This window comes from Eriocheir sinensis, unplaced genomic scaffold (genome assembly GCF_024679095.1).
Source record: "Eriocheir sinensis breed Jianghai 21 unplaced genomic scaffold, ASM2467909v1 Scaffold111, whole genome shotgun sequence".
In the NCBI taxonomy this organism is placed as follows: domain Eukaryota; kingdom Metazoa; phylum Arthropoda; class Malacostraca; order Decapoda; family Varunidae; genus Eriocheir; species Eriocheir sinensis.
Window position 1 is genome coordinate 635001 of NW_026110419.1, and position 17500 is coordinate 652500.

At 45.7% G+C, this 17500-nt stretch overlaps 2 protein-coding genes across 8 annotated transcripts in view; both read right to left on the reverse strand.

Annotated features, from left to right (window-relative positions):
• LOC126989249 (uncharacterized) overlaps window positions 1–201 on the reverse strand; it is a 1932-nt gene extending 1731 nt beyond the window's left edge. For all 3 annotated transcript variants that reach the window (XM_050847892.1, XM_050847891.1, XM_050847890.1), the window contains exon 1: window positions 16–201. In XM_050847892.1, the coding sequence (XP_050703849.1) occupies window positions 16–173 (158 nt within the window). In that variant the 5' untranslated portion in view covers window positions 174–201. The remainder of the gene's footprint in view (window positions 1–15) is intronic.
• Window positions 202–3807: 3606 nt separating this feature from the next.
• LOC126989250 (syntaxin-binding protein 5-like) overlaps window positions 3808–17500 on the reverse strand; it is a 45044-nt gene continuing 31351 nt past the window's right edge. For 2 of the 5 annotated variants that reach the window (XM_050847896.1, XM_050847893.1), the window contains 7 exons: window positions 16486–16723; window positions 10458–10532; window positions 8926–9060; window positions 8481–8576; window positions 7347–7465; window positions 6198–6368; window positions 3814–3981 (listed from right to left, as the gene is read on the reverse strand). The gene's annotated coding sequence lies outside the window, so the exon portion shown is untranslated. Of the gene's footprint in view, window positions 3982–6197; window positions 6369–7346; window positions 7466–8480; window positions 8577–8925; window positions 9061–10457; window positions 10533–16485; window positions 16724–17500 lie in introns of all 5 variants that reach the window. The other 3 variants (XM_050847894.1, XM_050847898.1, XM_050847897.1) reach the window with 3 other exon arrangements.

A 17500-nucleotide genomic window follows, 5' to 3' on the forward strand; every position in this document is an offset into this window, starting at 1 on the left:
ACCACAGAGAAAGACCTGGGAGTGTATGTTACCAGGCTACCAGTGAAGGGATATCCAGCACACCAATACCACATGGGAAACACTCCACTATCCACCACAGAGGCAGAGAAAGACCTGGGAGTGTATGTTACCAGGCTACCAGTGAAGGGATATCCAGCACACCAATACCACATGGGAAACACTCCACTATCCACCACAGAAGAAGACCTGGGAGTGTATGTTACCAGGCTACAAGTGAAGGGATATCCAGCACACCAATACCACATGGGAAACACTCCACTATCCACCACAGAGGCAGAGAAAGACCTGGGAGTGTATGTTACCAGGCTACCAGTGAAGGGATATCCAGCACACCAATACCACATGGGAAACACTCCATCCACCACAGAGGCAGAGAAAGACCTGGGAGTGTATGTTACCAGGCTACCAGTGAAGGGATATCCAGCACACCAATACCACATGGGAAACACTCCACTATCCACCACAGAGGCAGAGAAAGACCTGGGAGTGTATGTTACCAGGCTACCAGTGAAGGGATATCCAGCATGGGAAACACTCCACTATCCACCACAGAGGCAGAGAAAGACCTGGGAGTGTATGTTACCAGGCTACCAGTGAAGGGATATCCAGCACACCAATACCACATGGGAAACACTCCACTATCCACCACAGAGGCAGAGAAAGACCTGGGAGTGTATGTTACCAGGCTACCAGTGAAGGGATATCCAGCACACCAATACCACATGGGAAACACTCCACTATCCACCACAGAGGCAGAGAAAGACCTGGGAGTGTATGTTACCAGGCTACCAGTGAAGGGATATCCAGCACACCAATACCACATGGGAAACACTCCACTATCCACCACAGAGGCAGAGAAAGACCTGGGAGTGTATGTTACCAGGCTACCAGTGAAGGGATATCCAGCACACCAATACCACATGGGAAACACCACACACACATGCAAAATAGGACAGAAAAAGCACAAGACATTATTAATAAGAGTTACCTAAGGAGGAGAGTTATATTGTTATATTATGAGACAGATATTATTATAATGTGAGAGAGAGTCAGTCACTCTCCTCTCTCCTCTCTCTCTCTCTCTCTCTCTCTCTATAGATAGCCTAATCTCTCTCTCTCTCTCTCTCTACTATAAACTCTCTCATAGACAGTTTATGCATAACAAACTTAATATTTTCTTGAGCACAAGATCAAAAATCCAAGCCACATTCATGGAACAAAAATGTATCAAAAGTGTCTTGCTGGGGGATAAGACAAAGACCTGGGAGTGTATGTTACCAGGCTACCAGTGAAGGGATATCCAGCACACCAATACCACATGGGAAACACTCCACTATCCACCACAGAGGCAGAGAAAGACCTGGGAGTGTATGTTACCAGGCTACCAGTGAAGGGATATCCAGCACACCAATACCACATGGGAAACACTCCACTATCCACCACAGAGGCAGAGAAAGACCTGGGAGTGTATGTTACCAGGCTACCAGTGAAGGGATATCCAGCACACCAATACCACATGGGAAACACTCCACTATCCACCACAGAGGCAGAGAAAGACCTGGGACTGTATGTTACCAGGCTACCAGTGAAGGGATATCCAGCACACCAATACCACATGGGAAACACTCCACTATCCACCACAGAGGCAGAGAAAGACCTGGGACTGTATGTTACCAGGCTACCAGTGAAGGGATATCCAGCACACCAATACCACATGGGAAACACTCCACTATCCACCACAGAGGCAGAGAAAGACCTGGGAGTGTATGTTACCAGGCTACCAGTGAAGGGATAACCAGCACACCAATACCACATGGGAAACACTCCACTATCCACCACAGAGAAAGACCTGGGAGTGTATGTTACCAGGCTACCAGTGAAGGGATATCCAGCACACCAATACCACATGGGAAACACTCCACTATCCACCACAGAGAAAGACCTGGGAGTGTATGTTACCAGGCTACCAGTGAAGGGATAACCAGCACACCAATACCACATGGGAAACACTCCACTATCCACCACAGAGAAAGACCTGGGAGTGTATGTTACCAGGCTACCAGTGAAGGGATAACCAGCACACCAATACCACATGGGAAACACTCCACTATCCACCACAGAGAAAGACCTGGGAGTGTATGTTACCAGGCTACCAGTGAAGGGATATCCAGCACACCCTAAATCTAACTTAATTTTTCTACGTAAGTACAACACTTACTACCAAACCGGAACTACCACAAGAAACTACAACTTCTCCACTACAACTTCCACTTATGGCATTCCTCCTACCACCACTTATAACTACAGGAAAAGTAAAACTAACAAAACATTATGATGAAAGAAAGTTGTGGCAAGATGTCTTTCCATAACTTCAACTGCATTTTTCTAAGAAGTACAACAGCTACTACAAAACCAAAGCCACTGGAGGAGCTGCAACTCCTCCACTACAATTTCCACTTAAAACATTGCACCTAACCCCACTTATGACTCCAGGAAAAGCAAAACTAACAAAACATTATGGTGAAAAAAGTGGTTACGAGATATCTTTCCCTAGATCTACTGCATTTTTCTAAGTAACTGAAACAGCCACTACCAATCCGAAGCCACCAGGAAAACTACAATTCCTCCGCTACAATTTCCATTTAATGAACAAGCTGGCAGGCCACAGAGAAGATAGACCGGGTGTTCACGGGGAGTGTTTTCCTGTGATCCTGGCCAAGAAGTTGTGTCAGGCTGTCACCAACATTACAAGATGGTCATTGGGCTCCCGCTACGACATTTCCCAAGGCACAAGGCCTGGGTGCTTTCCCTGTTCCTGGCGAAGAAGTCACGTAAAACTATCACCAGGGTCACAAAATACTCCATGGAAATCCCAGCAACCTCTACGAGAGCCTCTTACACGTCTCCTGCTCCACTACGGCTGTTTCCCACGGCCACAGGGAAGGTTTTCATGTGGGGTGTTTTCCTGTTCTTGGTAGACTATATTTACCTTGGGTGAGACTATCACTAGGGTCACAAAGTACTCCATGGAAATCCCAGCAGTTCCAGAGGCTCTTCATACAGGCGAACCGAGGCGCCGAGACGCTTAAGCACACGGCCTTAATTAAGAGCCGCGAGGAGAGTAGGAACATGGGAGGGGATGCATGGGGGAGGGGGCTCTTAACTATTACAATTACTACTGCAGCGTCTCGTAAGGGAGAAATGTTGCTCCCAAGTGAGGGACGCGAAGGGTCACAAGCCGGAGAGTTTCAAAAGTTCCGTCGCTGTTTTCTGGAGCTTCCCACGCGAGGGGCGGCGATCCCAGGCTGGGTAGTGACGGGGAAAGGTTCGCTGCGTGATTCCTGCGGACGATGACAGGCACGGGAGCGAGGGTGTAAAAATTGGATGCTTCTAGAACAGCTTCCGAGGCCGCAGGGGAGACAGACAGACAGACAGACAGACAGACAGATAGACAGACAGAGACAGACAGACAGACAGACAGACAGACAGACAGACAGACAGACAGACAGACAGACAGACAGACAGACTTCAACAGCTTCCCCTTTTAGCAGGAATTCAAACACACACACACACACACACACAAAATAGATATATATATATATATATAGATATATAGATATATATATATAGATATATATATATATATATATATATATATAAATATATATGTATGTATATATATATATATAAAGGGACAATCTTAATATTTCGTGAGTATTGTGTGTGTGTGTGTGTGTGTGTGTGTGTGTGTGTGTGTGTGTGTGTGTCCTAAAGTTAACATGAGAATGAAATACGTGAACACCACAATCAAAGTGGCTGTCTTACTCACCAGCCTCCAAACTGCGTCCCTGTCTGTCCCTGTCTGTCCCTGTCTGCCCCTGTCTGCCTCCTGGACAGTCACCAGGCTCACCGTCTGGGCCTGGACGCAGAACTCTTCAGGCTGGCCAAGGATCGAGGCACCTGTGGAAGCCCATTGGGTTAGTTACATAGGAATACATAGGAAGAACAGACACCAGAAGACCTATCAGGCTATGGCGAGGGTGTCTGTTTACTGCCCCTACTACTAGTAACCTACGTGTGGCAGGGCAGGACAGAAAAGATGAAGTTATTTTGCATCAGCTGGTTTGTACCGGCAGGCATCTGGTCAGGAATTTTTGTAACTTTTTTTCATATTTTTAACTTCGTATATTTAAAAAAAATCACTTTCCATACATTTTTGCACATTTTTTTAACTTTTCCTCCATCTCTTTTTTAATATATTTTATACTTTTGACAATTTTTCACACTTTGCTTGAGTGCAGGCATTTTGTGGCACATTTTTTCACCTTTTCAGACATCTTTCAACATTTTCTTTCCCACTTTTCGTCTCCCTAAAACAAGTGAGCCTTTGAGCCCCTCCTTCCCTGTTAGCATGCAGCAGTGTCAAGGTCCCTCCCTCCTTGCCAACAGGGTTCTTACCCTCAACCAACTTTTGAAGGCCATATAAAAGATGTATCGGGTTCTCAAGAGTGTTTTGCCTGTTCGTGGCGTAGAAATCTTGCAAAACTACCACTGGAGATATGGCGCCCCCCTTGGCAATCCCTAAAACTTCTACGAGAGCCTCTTTAAATGGATATACTAAGGCGTTGAAAGGTCTGAGAATATGGGTCCGGGTTGTCTGGGCGTCCTTCCTCCCGGGTACGTCACAACCAACCCCTTCCTCCTCCTCCTCTCATCGCCAACTGCCCAAAGAGCTCTCTGCCACGTGTCTATCTCCGCCCCGCCGAAGCATCTAGAATCTGCGCTACGGTTCCGCCTCTCACGCCAAATATTTCCAAATGCCAAGAAGGAGATCGGTCGGGTTGTAATGAGTGTTTTCTTAGGTTCAGGTACAGGTTCACAGTACAGGAAGGGTCAAACAACCACCAGGCTCAGATAACTACCCCTGGAAATGCCTCACACTCCTAGGAGGCCTCGTCAATGTGTGTGCCTGGGCGCCGAGAGGTTCAGGAATGCCAGCACTCAACTCTTCGTTTCTGCGTTTCCTTAATTAACTTAAAATGTAATCACGCTTTAATATCTACTCAAGCTCATCCCTTTACTGTCCAACTCCCTTACGCAAGAGTTAACCAGCATCTTCACTCTTTCATCCCTTTACTGTCCAAATCCCTTACGCAAGAGTTAACCAGCATCTTCACTCTTTCATCCCTTTACTGTCCAAACCCCTTACGCAAGAGTTAACCAGCATCTTCACTCTTTCATCCCTTTACTGTCCAACTCCCTTACGCAAGAGTTAACCAGCATCTTCACTCTTTCATCCCTTTACTGTCCAACTCCCTTATGCAAGAGTTAACCAGCATCTTCACTCTTTCATCCCTATACTGTCCAAACCCCTTACGCAAGAGTTAACCAGCATCTTCACTCTTTCATCCCTATACTGTCCAAATCCCTTACGCAAGAGTTAACCAGCATCTTCACTCTTTCATCCCTATACTGTCCAAATCCCTTATGCAAGAGTTAACCAGCATCTTCACTCTTTCATCCCTATACTGTCCAAATCCCTTATGCAAGAGTTAACCAGCATCTTCACTCTTTCATCCCTATACTGTCCAAACCCCTTATGCAAGAGTTAACCAGCATCTTCACTCTTTCATCCCTATACTGTCCAAACCCATTATGCAAGAGTTAACCAGCATCTTCACTCTTTCATCCCTATACTGTCCAAACCCCTTACGCAAGAGTTAACCAGCATCTTCACTCTTTCATCCCTATACTGTCCAAACCCCTTATGCAAGAGTTAACCAGCATCTTCACTCTTTCATCCCTATACTGTCCAAATCCCTTATGCAAGAGTTAACCAGCATCTTCACTCTTTCATCCCTATACTGTCCAAACCCCTTATGCAAGAGTTAACCAGCATCTTCACTCTTTCATCCCTATACTGTCCAAATCCCTTATGCAAGAGTTAACCAGCATCTTCACTCTTTCATCCCTATACTGTCCAAATCCCTTATGCAAGAGTTAACCAGCATCTTCACTCTTTCATCCCTATACTGTCCAAATCCTGGCATTGCAGGATAAGTCTCTCGCACTGTAATCCGGTTCATTGGCTGGGAAAGCTCTGAGTGATGGCGTAGTCGGCAGAAGTTTAATATTGTTAGTAGCCATTGTGGATGCTTGGTTAGTCAAGACATTACCTTTGTTATCATGCGGGAGAGAAGGAGGAGGAGGAGGAGGAGGAGGAGCTCTGTCATGAGTTGACCCGCTCCTTAGAACACGGGAATTGTCATCCTCGGCGGGCGCTTCAGAATCCTGCATCAACTTCTGGACCTCCTTGGCCAAAATTTCTACCTCTTTATCAGGCTGACCTGCCATTTAAAAAAAGGCATTAGGAAAACACGGCTTCATGAGGGAAAATATGGGAAAATAAAAAGTATAAGTGTGTGCTCACTCGCCTCAGATGCTTCATTAAAAAGAGGGAAAAGAACAATGAGTGAATACTGAGCATGATAAAAACTGTGCAATAAAACACACAAAAGAAAGGAGAAAAGAAAATGAATGATTATATATAAAATGCAAACAATGTTCACAAATCAGGAAAAGTATTAAACATCCCTCCACACCTCAATAAAACTCAACAGCCTAAGGGAGACTAGATACGGCTCCACACGGAGACACACAAACCACGGAGAAAACAATCACCTGAAATGTCCTCAACAAGTGTTGTGTTAATATAATTAGTGGAGTGTCAGCTACATGCATGTGGATACCATAACAAAAGTGTGAAGATTGTGCCCGTGGCACTCCTTCGTCCTCGGCTGGCTCGCCCTCGTCCTTGGCTGGCTGTCCCCGCGTCCTTGGAGCGGCCAGAGACCGCCGGCAGTGCCCGGCAGCGGCTGGCAGCGGTGAGGAAGGTGGAGGAGCGACCACGCTCCACCAAGATCTCCACCAAGGCTGTTTTTCTTACTCAATTTCCTGGTGTTTTACTTTACCTACAAACACATAACTCACACAGAGCAAACACCAACCATTCACCTACACACACACCAACACGCAGCCTTCTATCTCCTTCCAAACACTCACAAACAGGCAAAACGTAATGACATTTCTCACCCTCCTTCTCTCAACTTCACCCAGCCAACCCACACATCTGTTTCTTACTCAATTTCCTGGTGTTTTACTTTACCCAAAAACACATAACTCACACACACCAAACACCAACCATTCACCTACACACACACCAAACACCAACCATTCACCTACACACACACCAAAACGCAGCCTTCTAGCCCCTTCTAAACACCCATAAAACGGCTCAAACATAACAACAACCAATCCTGCCTCACCTCTCTCTAACGGCTCGCTCCACCTGCTCCACAGCACTCCTCTCTCGCTCGACGTAGCTTGCTTTGATTCTCTCTCTCTCTTCCTCGATTCTCGCTCTAATTTTGCCTTCTAGTTGCTCCTGAAATAGAGAGAAAGAGAGAGAGATAAGTGAGGTAGGAACTGCCCTCACTCTGCACCTGAGAAAGAGAGGAGGAGAATTTAAAATGTTGTGATGTTTGTGGTGTTTGTGGGTGTTTGGACAGGGCTAGAAGGCTGCGTTTTGGTGTGTGTGTAGGTGAATGGTTGGTGTTTGCTGTGTGTGAGTTTCGTGTTTGTGGGTAAAGCTAAACACCAGGAAATTGAGTGGGAAAAATGGAATGTGTGGGTTGGCTGGCAAAAGTTGAGGGGAGGAGGGTTAAAAATGTTGTTACCTTTTGCCTGTTTGTGGGTGTTTGGACGGGGCTAGAAGGCTGCATTTTGGTGTGTGTGTAGGTGAATGGTTGGTGTTTGCTGTGTGTGAGTTTCGTGTTTGTGGGTACAGTAAAACACCAGAAAATTGAGAAAGAAAAACAGCATGTGTGGGTTGGTTGGGTGAAGTCGAGTGAAGGAGGATGGAAAATGTTACGTTTGACCCGTTAAGAATTTATCTGCTAATGTCTTTCTACACATGAGATTAGAGAGAGAGAGAGAGAGAGAGAGAGAGAGAGAGAGAGAGAGAGAGAGAGAGAGAGAGAGAGAGAGAGAGAGAGAGAGAGAAAATAGTGAGAAAAAAATAGAGCGAGAATAAAAATAGAGCGAGAGAAAAAAATAGAGCAAGAGAGAAAGAAAATAGTGAGAGAGTGAGAGAAAAAAACAGAGCGAGAGCAAGAGAAAAAATAGAGCGAGACGAGAGATTAAAAATAGAGCGAGGAGAGAAATAGAGCGAGACAGAGAAAAAACAGAGCGAGAGAGCATGAGAGAGAGAAAAATTAGAGAGAAAAAGATAAAAAAATAGAGCGAGAGAGTGAGAAAAGAAAAATAGAGCGAAAGAAAAAAGGAGGAGAGAAAGAAATAGAGCGAGAGAAAAATAGAGAGGGGAAAAAACAGCGAGAAAAAAATTAGAGCGAGAAAAAAATTAGAGCGAGAGAAAAAAATTGAGCGAGAGAGAAACTTACCTCCTTCAGTGTTGCCTCCTTCCTCCGCCTCTCCTCCTCCTCCTCCTCCTCCTCCTCCTCCCTCTCCCTCATCTCCTCGATCTGGGAAGACGCTCGCTGGAGAGAAAAAAACGTACATGAGAAAAAACGCACATGAAAAAACGCACATGGAAAAAAACGCACTTAAAAAAACGTACATGAGAAAAAACGCACATGAAAAAACGCACATGGAAAAAAACGCACTTAAAAAAACGTACATGAGAAAAAAAGCACATGGAAAAAAACGTACATGAGAAAAAACGTACATGGAAAAATACGCACATGAGGAATAACGTACATGACTAGAAAAATGCACATGAAGATAAACGCACATGAAAAACATATATGAAAAAATATGCACATGAAAAAACGCACATGAACCGAAAAACGCACATGAAAACACACACACACACACACACACACACACCTGCAGCTGGTCCTTGTACACCTCCAGCTCCCTGTGTGCGTCCTCCAGCTGTGCCATGTACGCGCTGATCTGCCTGTGTGCGTCTGAGATCTGGTCATGTGCGTCCTGGAGCTCCGACTCACTCTGCTCCTGGGTCTGGGGAGAGAGAGAGAGAGAGAGAGAGAGAGAGAGAGAGAGAGAGAGAGAGAGAGAGAGAGAGAGAGAGAGAGAGAGAGAGAGAGAGAGAGAGAGAGAGAGAGAGAGAGAGAGAGAGAGAGAGAGAGAGAGAGAGAGAGAGAAGAATTTGAACATATATTTCTTTTTATATAAACTACAACTATTACTACTACTACTACTACTACTACTTCTTGTGGTGGTAGTGTGACCCTTCCTCTGTACCGTGAACCTGAGGAAACACACATTTGACAAGGCTTTCCTAGGAGCTGTAGGCCTTTCCAGGGGTAGTTTTATGACCCTGGTGGTAGTGTGACCCTTCCTCTGTGCCATGAAGCTAAGGAAACACACATTTGACAAGGCTTTCCTAGGAGCTGTAGGCCTTTCCAGGGGTAGTTTTATGACCCTGGTGGTAGTGTGACCCTTCCTCTGTGCCATGAAGCTAAGGAAACACACATTTGACAAGGCTTTCCTAGGAGCTGTAGGCCTTTCCAGGGGTAGTTTTGTGACCCTGGTGGTAGTGTGACCCTTCCTCTGTACCATGAACCTAAGGAAACACACATTTGACAAGGCTTTCCTAGGAGCTGTAGGCCTTTCCAGGGGTAGTTTTATGACCCTGGTGGTAGTGTGACCCTTCCTCTGTACCATGAACCTGAGGAAACACACATTTGACAAGGCTTTCCTAGGAGCTGTAGGCCTTTCCAGGGGTAGTTTTGTGACCCTGGTGGTAGTGTGACCCTTCCTCTGTACCATGAACCTAAGGAAACACACATTTGACAAGGCTTTCCTAGGAGCTGTAGGCCTTTCCAGGGGTAGTTTTGTGACCCTGGTGGTAGTGTGACCCTTCCTCTGTACCGTGAACCTAAGGAAACACACATTTGACAAGGCTTTCCTAGGAGCTGTAGGCCTTTCCAGGGGTAGTTTTGTGACCCTGGTGGTAGTGTGACCCTTCCTCTGTACCATGAACCTGAAGAAACACTCACTGGAACCCGACTGACCCCCTCTATGACCTTTAGAAACAGCTGATAATATTGATCTCAGTGTTTCCATGAGTACAGTCAGTTCTTTGTGCTTTGAAAATGTCCCCCAGAGAGATGGTTAGAAGGGAGGCATTGCATAACAGAAAACAGGTACACTGGAGACAGGTAAGTCGATTAACGCGTTTCTGAAATAACCAAGAAAATGTTTACTTTACATGTTTTTTTCACTTTTACGCGATATTTTCTGGAGTGTCCACCAGATGTCTCACGCAACTGGACTCACGCGGCCACACAGCTGAGCTTCCCACGCGCTACTTGAACAACAATACAGTACTACTCAACAACAACAACAACAACTACACCTGTACTACTACTACTACTACTACTACTACTACTTACTTGGAGCAGGAGGTTCACCACCGTAGCAGACACCTGAGAGAGGTCATTGAGGTAAGAACTGCCCTCACTCTGAACCTGAGAGAGAGAGAGGAGGAGGATTTAAAATGTTGTTACGTTTGTGGTGTTTGTGGGTGTTTGGACGGGGCTACAAGGCTGCGTTTTGGTGTGTGTGTGGGTGAATGGTTGGTGTTTGCTGTGTGTGAGTTTTGTGTTTGTAGGTCAAGTAAAACACCAGGAAATTAAGCAACAACCTAGCAAGGCTGCTGTCAAGTTTCTGTCAATGATTGTTCTGTTCAATTTTTTTCTCCCTCTTTCTCGCTCACTTTCTCACATTAAAGCTAGCTCTAACCCAGCCTACCATGCATCAAATTAAAGCTACACCATTCCTCTCTCTAACCCACCCACTATCTCGCATTAGAACTGTCTCACTTTAGAGCTATCTCACTTTTACTTGCACTTATCCAGCAGGCAAACACCCTCAGATACTTGTAGCAGGAGAAGGAAAAAAGTAAGGACATATCACTCCATAAAAAATCAAAATCACATCAAAATTTATTTCAGAGAGAGAGAGAGAGAGAGAGAGAGAGAGAGAGAGAGAGAGAGAGAGAGAGAGAGAGAGAGAGAGAGAATTAAACATAACAAGTAGTACCTATTAATTAACCCATCGGCTGTGACTGGCACGGATTTGGCTTTCACTGGTAGCCTGGCAACATATACTCCCAGGTCTTTCTCTGCCTCTGTGTTGGATAATGGAGTGTTTCTCATGTGGTATTGGTATGTTGGATATCCCCTCCGAAGGTGGATGACTTTACATTTTCCTTCAGTGAATTGTAGCAGCCACCTTTTGTTACATTCCTGTAGCTTGGTGATGTCTTATTGTGGGAAATCCACAGTCAAGGGATTAAACAAGGACGCACGGCTCAACAAGCTATTTAAGCCGATCACTTTCCTCACTTTAGAAAGACTACAAAATGAACACACTGGCTTCATAAACCACAAACACAAACTAGCAAGAACTGTTGTTTTATCGCCACCTTCATCAACAAACTCCCTATGTCATGTTTTTGACTTTGGGAAGTTGAAAAAGCCGTCTCATTTTGGTAATCTTCCGGTCATGGGCAGAAGAGTTGAGAAAGGCGACTTTGAGGACACGCACACCCCAGACAAAGGCAACTCTGCCCAAAGGTGTGCACCGCACCATGGCGGAAAACTGGCCGAGGAAAATATCCGGAAATACACGAAAAATGGCTTACCAGGCAGACTGTTACGGGGTTGAAGAGGTGCTGACAGTGTGCTGATGGTGTTCTGATGACGGGGTGACAGTGTGCTGATGACGTGGTGTCAGTCTACTGACAATGTGCTGACAGTGTGCTGACAGTGTGCTGACAGTGTGCTGACAGTGTGCTGACAGTGTGCTGATGGTGTTCTGATGACGGGGTGACAGTGTGCTGATGACGTGGTGTCAGTCTACTGACAATGTGCTGACAGTGTGCTGACAGTGTGCTGATAGTGTGCTGACAGTGTGCTGACAGTGTGCTGACAGTGTGCTGACAGTGTGCTGACAGTGTGCTGACAGTGTGCTGACAGTCTACTGACAGTGTGCTGACAGTGTGCTGACAGTGTGCTGACAGTGTGCTGACAGTGTGCTGACAGTCTACTGACAGTGTGCTGACAGTGTGCTGACAGTCTACTGACAGTGTGCTGACAGTGTGCTGACAGTGTGCTGACAGTGTGCTGACAGTGTGCTGACAGTGTGCTGACAGTGTGCTGACAGTCTACTGACAGTGTGCTGACAGTCTGCTGACAGTGTGCTGACAGTCTGCTGACAGTGTGCTGACAGTGTGCTGACAGTCTGCTGACAGTGTGCTGACAGTGTGCTGACAGTGTGCTGACAGTCTACTGACTGACGGGGATGACGGTTGATGACGGTGTGTGTCAGTCTCATTGAGTGCTGACAGTCTACTGACAGTGTGCTGACAGTCTACTGACAGTGTGCTGACAGTGTGCTGACAGTGTGCTGACAGTCTACTGACAGTGTGCTGACAGTCTACTGACAGTGTGCTGACAGTCTGCTGACAGTGTGCTGACAGTCTACTGACAATGTGCTGACAGTCTACTGACAGTGTGCTGACAGTCTACTGACAGTCTACTGACAGTGTGCTGATGAAGGACTTCTCTCACCACAGTCTGTCACTTTGTTTCGGACTTGATTTCGTTCGTGTCACACGCCCAAATTCACTTTCCATGTGGGTCGACGTCACCCCTGGGGGCATATTGGCCTGGGAGAGGCTAGGCTGACTCACAAGTCGACGCTCTGACCCATATGAGCGTATAGATGCACACGGGAGCGTCCTTTCAATTGCAATTAATTATGGAAATTTGCAAACGCGTCTGACGCGTCAACGGTATATGATTGCAAATCGCTTTTAACGCGTGAGACGCGTCAACGGTGCTCTACGGGTTAAGAACAGTGGCAGTCTGGCAATCTTCAAGAAAGCGCTGAAGACTCACTTATTCACTAAATCCTATGACTTTACAAACGTGACGATCAGGGTTGCAGTAAAGGAAATAATTGAAACATATTCTCCTATTTTTCAAAGAATCACTTCACATACACACATAGATCATCCACAGTCTTTTCTGATACTTTGATTTGAAGCTGCAGTCATTTTTCTTTGAGCAATTTCAGTGAGGACATGTCCAAAACATGACATGATCTGGTTAGACTGTTAGGAGACTAGACAGAGTTGTGGTGTGGTGCTGGCCAAGGCTGGCTGGCTGGCTGGCTGCAGCTGGTCAGTCTTAGGCCTGGCTCAAACAGCCAGCCAGGTTACTTCAACATGTGTTTTAAACTAATGTAGACAATATTGAGGTTTACATTCATTTAATTATTTTCATTTATAAAAAAATATATAAAATCAACTTAGATAAAAAAATCTGATTTGAATAAAAAAAATCCATTTTTTTCATTTAAAAAAAATCAACAACCCTGGTGAGGATTGAGGACAACTTTAGGTGCTAATGTTACTGTTGTAATGTTGGCGGCCCTGTGGAGCGCTGCTGCGGAGGTGGACCGGGGCCTGAAACCTCATCACCGGTGAACGGAAACAGGTAAACTTGACATGGGTAAGCTTGGGTGTGATTCTGGAATATTACCAAGCTGTCACCTCAGCCACAAAAAGCTTGAAACAGGTAAACTTGACATGGGTAAGCTTGGGTGTGATTCTGGAATATTACCAAGCTGTCACCTCAGCCACAAAAAGCTTGAAACAGGTAAACTTGACATGGGTAAGCTTGGGTGTGATTCTGGAATATTACCAAGCTGTCACCTCAGCCACAAAAGCTTGAAACAGGTAAACTTGACATGGGTAAGCTTGGGTGTGATTCTGGAATATTACCTATCTGTCACCTCAGTAAATCTTAAGAAGTACACTCCACCCCCTCCAACACCCCAGCCCCCCTACCCCGCCAAGACAAGCCTGGGGACCTGTGGGGAACCGGGGTTTTGGAGGGGGAAGCCCAAATCACTGAAAATGGGCTTCCAAAATTTCCCTAGAAAATCTCAAAAGTAGGGAAGTTCTAACGCATACTCTTGTAGTCTATTCCAATATGACCTAGCATTCGGTCTGTTGACGAATGTCAGGCATGTCATTGGATGGTGGGCATAGTGGCCCCCCCAATTCCCGCTGCTGCGTAATTTCTGACTGGCCACGCCGCATGTCAAATATATTTAAACTACTCCAACCGAACTTTACGACCTGCTGATGAGGGGAGCTTCGCCCCCCTCGACCCACATATATATGCGACTTCTTTCTGCGAAGAGGTATTTCTCAACACCGGTTGCACCACTGTCGCGGCCGCCGCCACAGGAGGCTGCACTTTGTCAATATTAGCCCATATTTTCAATAATAAAGAGTCCTTGAATTGGATTTTGAAAGCGTTTCCATGGTTGTTGAACATTTGTAGAAAAGATATATGAATAGCTAGTGTTGTTTGGTAAGGTAGGTAATGGATTGAAATACTGGCACGGTACTAAAACTATTCCTAACCCATCGGTTAGCTTCATCAATCCTTGTAGGGAACCGTTGTTTTGGTGGTGGAAGGACAAATCACTGAAAATTGCCTTCCAAAATGTCCCTAAAAATCAAATATAGGAAAATTCCTAGTCTAAAGTAAGGAAAGTCCCTAACGTATACTCTTGTAATTTATTCCAATATAACATACCAGCCGCCGCAGCGGGTCTGTTGAGGAGTGTCGGCGCGTAATTGGATGGTCACTGTAATGGAACCCCCACCCCCGCCGCCGCCCCAATCCGTGTAATTGAGCAACTCTTGGGAAATGTCATGTTTCATAAAACATATGGTACAGTACTGACAGTTAACCCATCCACTTCTTGTAAGTTGATGGTGGATCATTGTTAGCGAGTAGTTTGGGGTACAAAATGCAACAGATTTGTGACAGCTGTCATATATGAGCCGTTAGTGACCTAACGATTGCTACGCATCACCCTGGCCTCCACTTTACTGAAACTATGAGTACGCGCGTCCAACAATATCCAGTTGGTTTGTGACACGTGACAAGCTTCATGCGACCGCTATTCACAAAACGCACATATGTCACACGCCGGGTCACTATTCCATTCAATTTTGGATAGTAATCGGTGCTTTTGTCTAACTACATGCATACCAATAAAGAGGTTGAATAGTCAGTCAACACTTACCGAGAGGTGAAGTACAATGATATTTTGAGTGAGAGAGTGAGACTCTGGTCCATCCATCATGATGAAAATTGACTGCAAACATGCCTACGTGGTGCTGCCTGCGCAATTCAACCCGCAGAGCTATACATCCTGAATATAATCTTTTAAAATTATAAAATACAAATACTTGTGCCATTATGTGCTTTAATATAGCCAAGAAAATAACATAGAAATCATAGAGACTGTTTTATGTCCAAAATTGTAATGATCCGTGCGTGTACTGACTTGGGAGCTATATAGTTTGTTTGGTGCACTGCAAGGCAGGTACGAGGCTCAGTCTGTGCATAGAGGCGCTCGTGAAACAATAACAATGGACTTAGAAAATCCAAGCCACCCAACTTTATAATTAATGAGGCTTGCCCCCCTGGCCCCTCCCCAAGGTAAAACGTATACGAAAATGCATTATCATTAAAATTCTCTCACGTGCTAATTTACTACGAATGTTGGTTTGGAGTGGTGCTCCCTAAGATTAAACCTGAAATGATACCAAGCTGTCACCTCAGCCACAAAAAGCTTGAAACAGGTAAACTTGACATGGGTAAGCTTGGGTGTGATTCTGGAATGTTACCAAGCTGTCACCTCAGCCACAAAAAGCTTGAAACAGGTAAACTTGACATGGGTAAGCTTGGGTGTGATTCTGGAGTAATACCAAGCTGTCACCTCAGCCACAAAAAGCTTGAAACAGGTAAACTTGACATGGGTAAGCTTGGGTGTGATTCTGGAGTAATAACAATCTGTAACCTCAGCCACAAATAGCTTGAAAAAGGTTATATTGACTTGGGTAAGCTTGTGTGTGATTCTGTAATAATACCAAGCTGTCACCTCAGCCACAAAAAGCTTGAAACAGGTAAACTTGACATGGGTAAGCTTGGGTGTGATTCTGGAGTAATACCAAGCTGTCACCTCAGCCACAAAAAGCTTGAAACAGGTAAACTTGACATGGGTAAGCTTGGGTGTGATTCTGGAGTAATACCAAGCTGTCACCTCAGCCACAAAAAGCTTGAAACAGGTAAACTTGACATGGGTAAGCTTGGGTGTGATTCTGGAATATTACTGACCCATCACCTGAACCTCCCCAAAAAAGCTTGAAATAGATAACCTTGTAATACGCACTGGATGGGCGTGGAGGCGTGGGGGCACTGGATGGGCGTGGAGGCGTGGGGGCACTGGATGGGCGTGGGGGCACTGTGTGGGCGTGGGGGCACTGGATGGGCGTGGAGGCGTGGGGGCACTGTGTGGGCGTGGGGCACTGTGTGGGCGTAGGGGCACTGGATGGGCGTGGAGGCGTGGGGGCACTGGATGGGCGTGGAGGCGTGGGGGCACTGTGTGGGCGTGGGGGCACTGGATGGGCGTGGGGGCACTGGATGGGCGTGGGGGCACTGTGTGGGCGTGGGGGCACTGTGTGGGCGTGGGGGCACTGTGTGGGCGTGGGCGGCGTGACAGACTCCGCAGCGTCGCTCTGTTTACTTCCGTTGATCTTGACCTTGATCTTGATGTCACAGGAGTCCTGAGAAGGGAGGCCGTGGTTTTGTATGTCCTTATATATAGATTTACATAGAAAATCAGACCACACAGACCCCATGGTCCAGACTAGGTGGTCTGTCCTTAAACCTAAGTGATTTTACATTATTCAGAAGACTCCAAAACGTTGCATTTCTACTCTAGTTAATATTACGTTGAAGGAAGTGACGGTCGAGCTTATTTTTGAAGGAGTCAATCGTGTTGCACTGGACCACTGATGGTGGAAGCTTATTCCATTCTCGCACTACAACGTTGGTGAAGAAAAATTTGGTGCAGTCTGAATTTACTTGTCTACATCTGAGTTTTACGCCATTGTTCCTCGTGCGCAAAGTGTCATCGATCATAAACAATGTTGATCTGTCTACATTCGTGAAACCATTAAGTATTTTAAAACATTCGATCAGTTTTCCTCGGAGGCGACGTTTCTCAAGAGAGAACATGTTAAGGGTAGAAAGCCTTTCTTCGTAGGATTTGTTGCGCAAGGAAGGGATCATTTTCGTTGCCCGACGCTGAACACCTTCTAATTTAGCAATATCCTTTGCATGGTGGGGAGACCAAAACTGTACCGCATATTCCAAGTGGGGTCTGACTAAACTGTTGTAGAGCGGGAGTATTACATCTTTATTCTTGAATACAAAGTTTCTTTTAATGAAGCCCAACATTCTGTTCGCTTTATTTGCTGCATCGATGCATTGCTGTGAGAATTTGAGGTTTGATGCGATTTTGACCCCCAAGTCTTTGACGCATTGAACGCTTTTGAGTT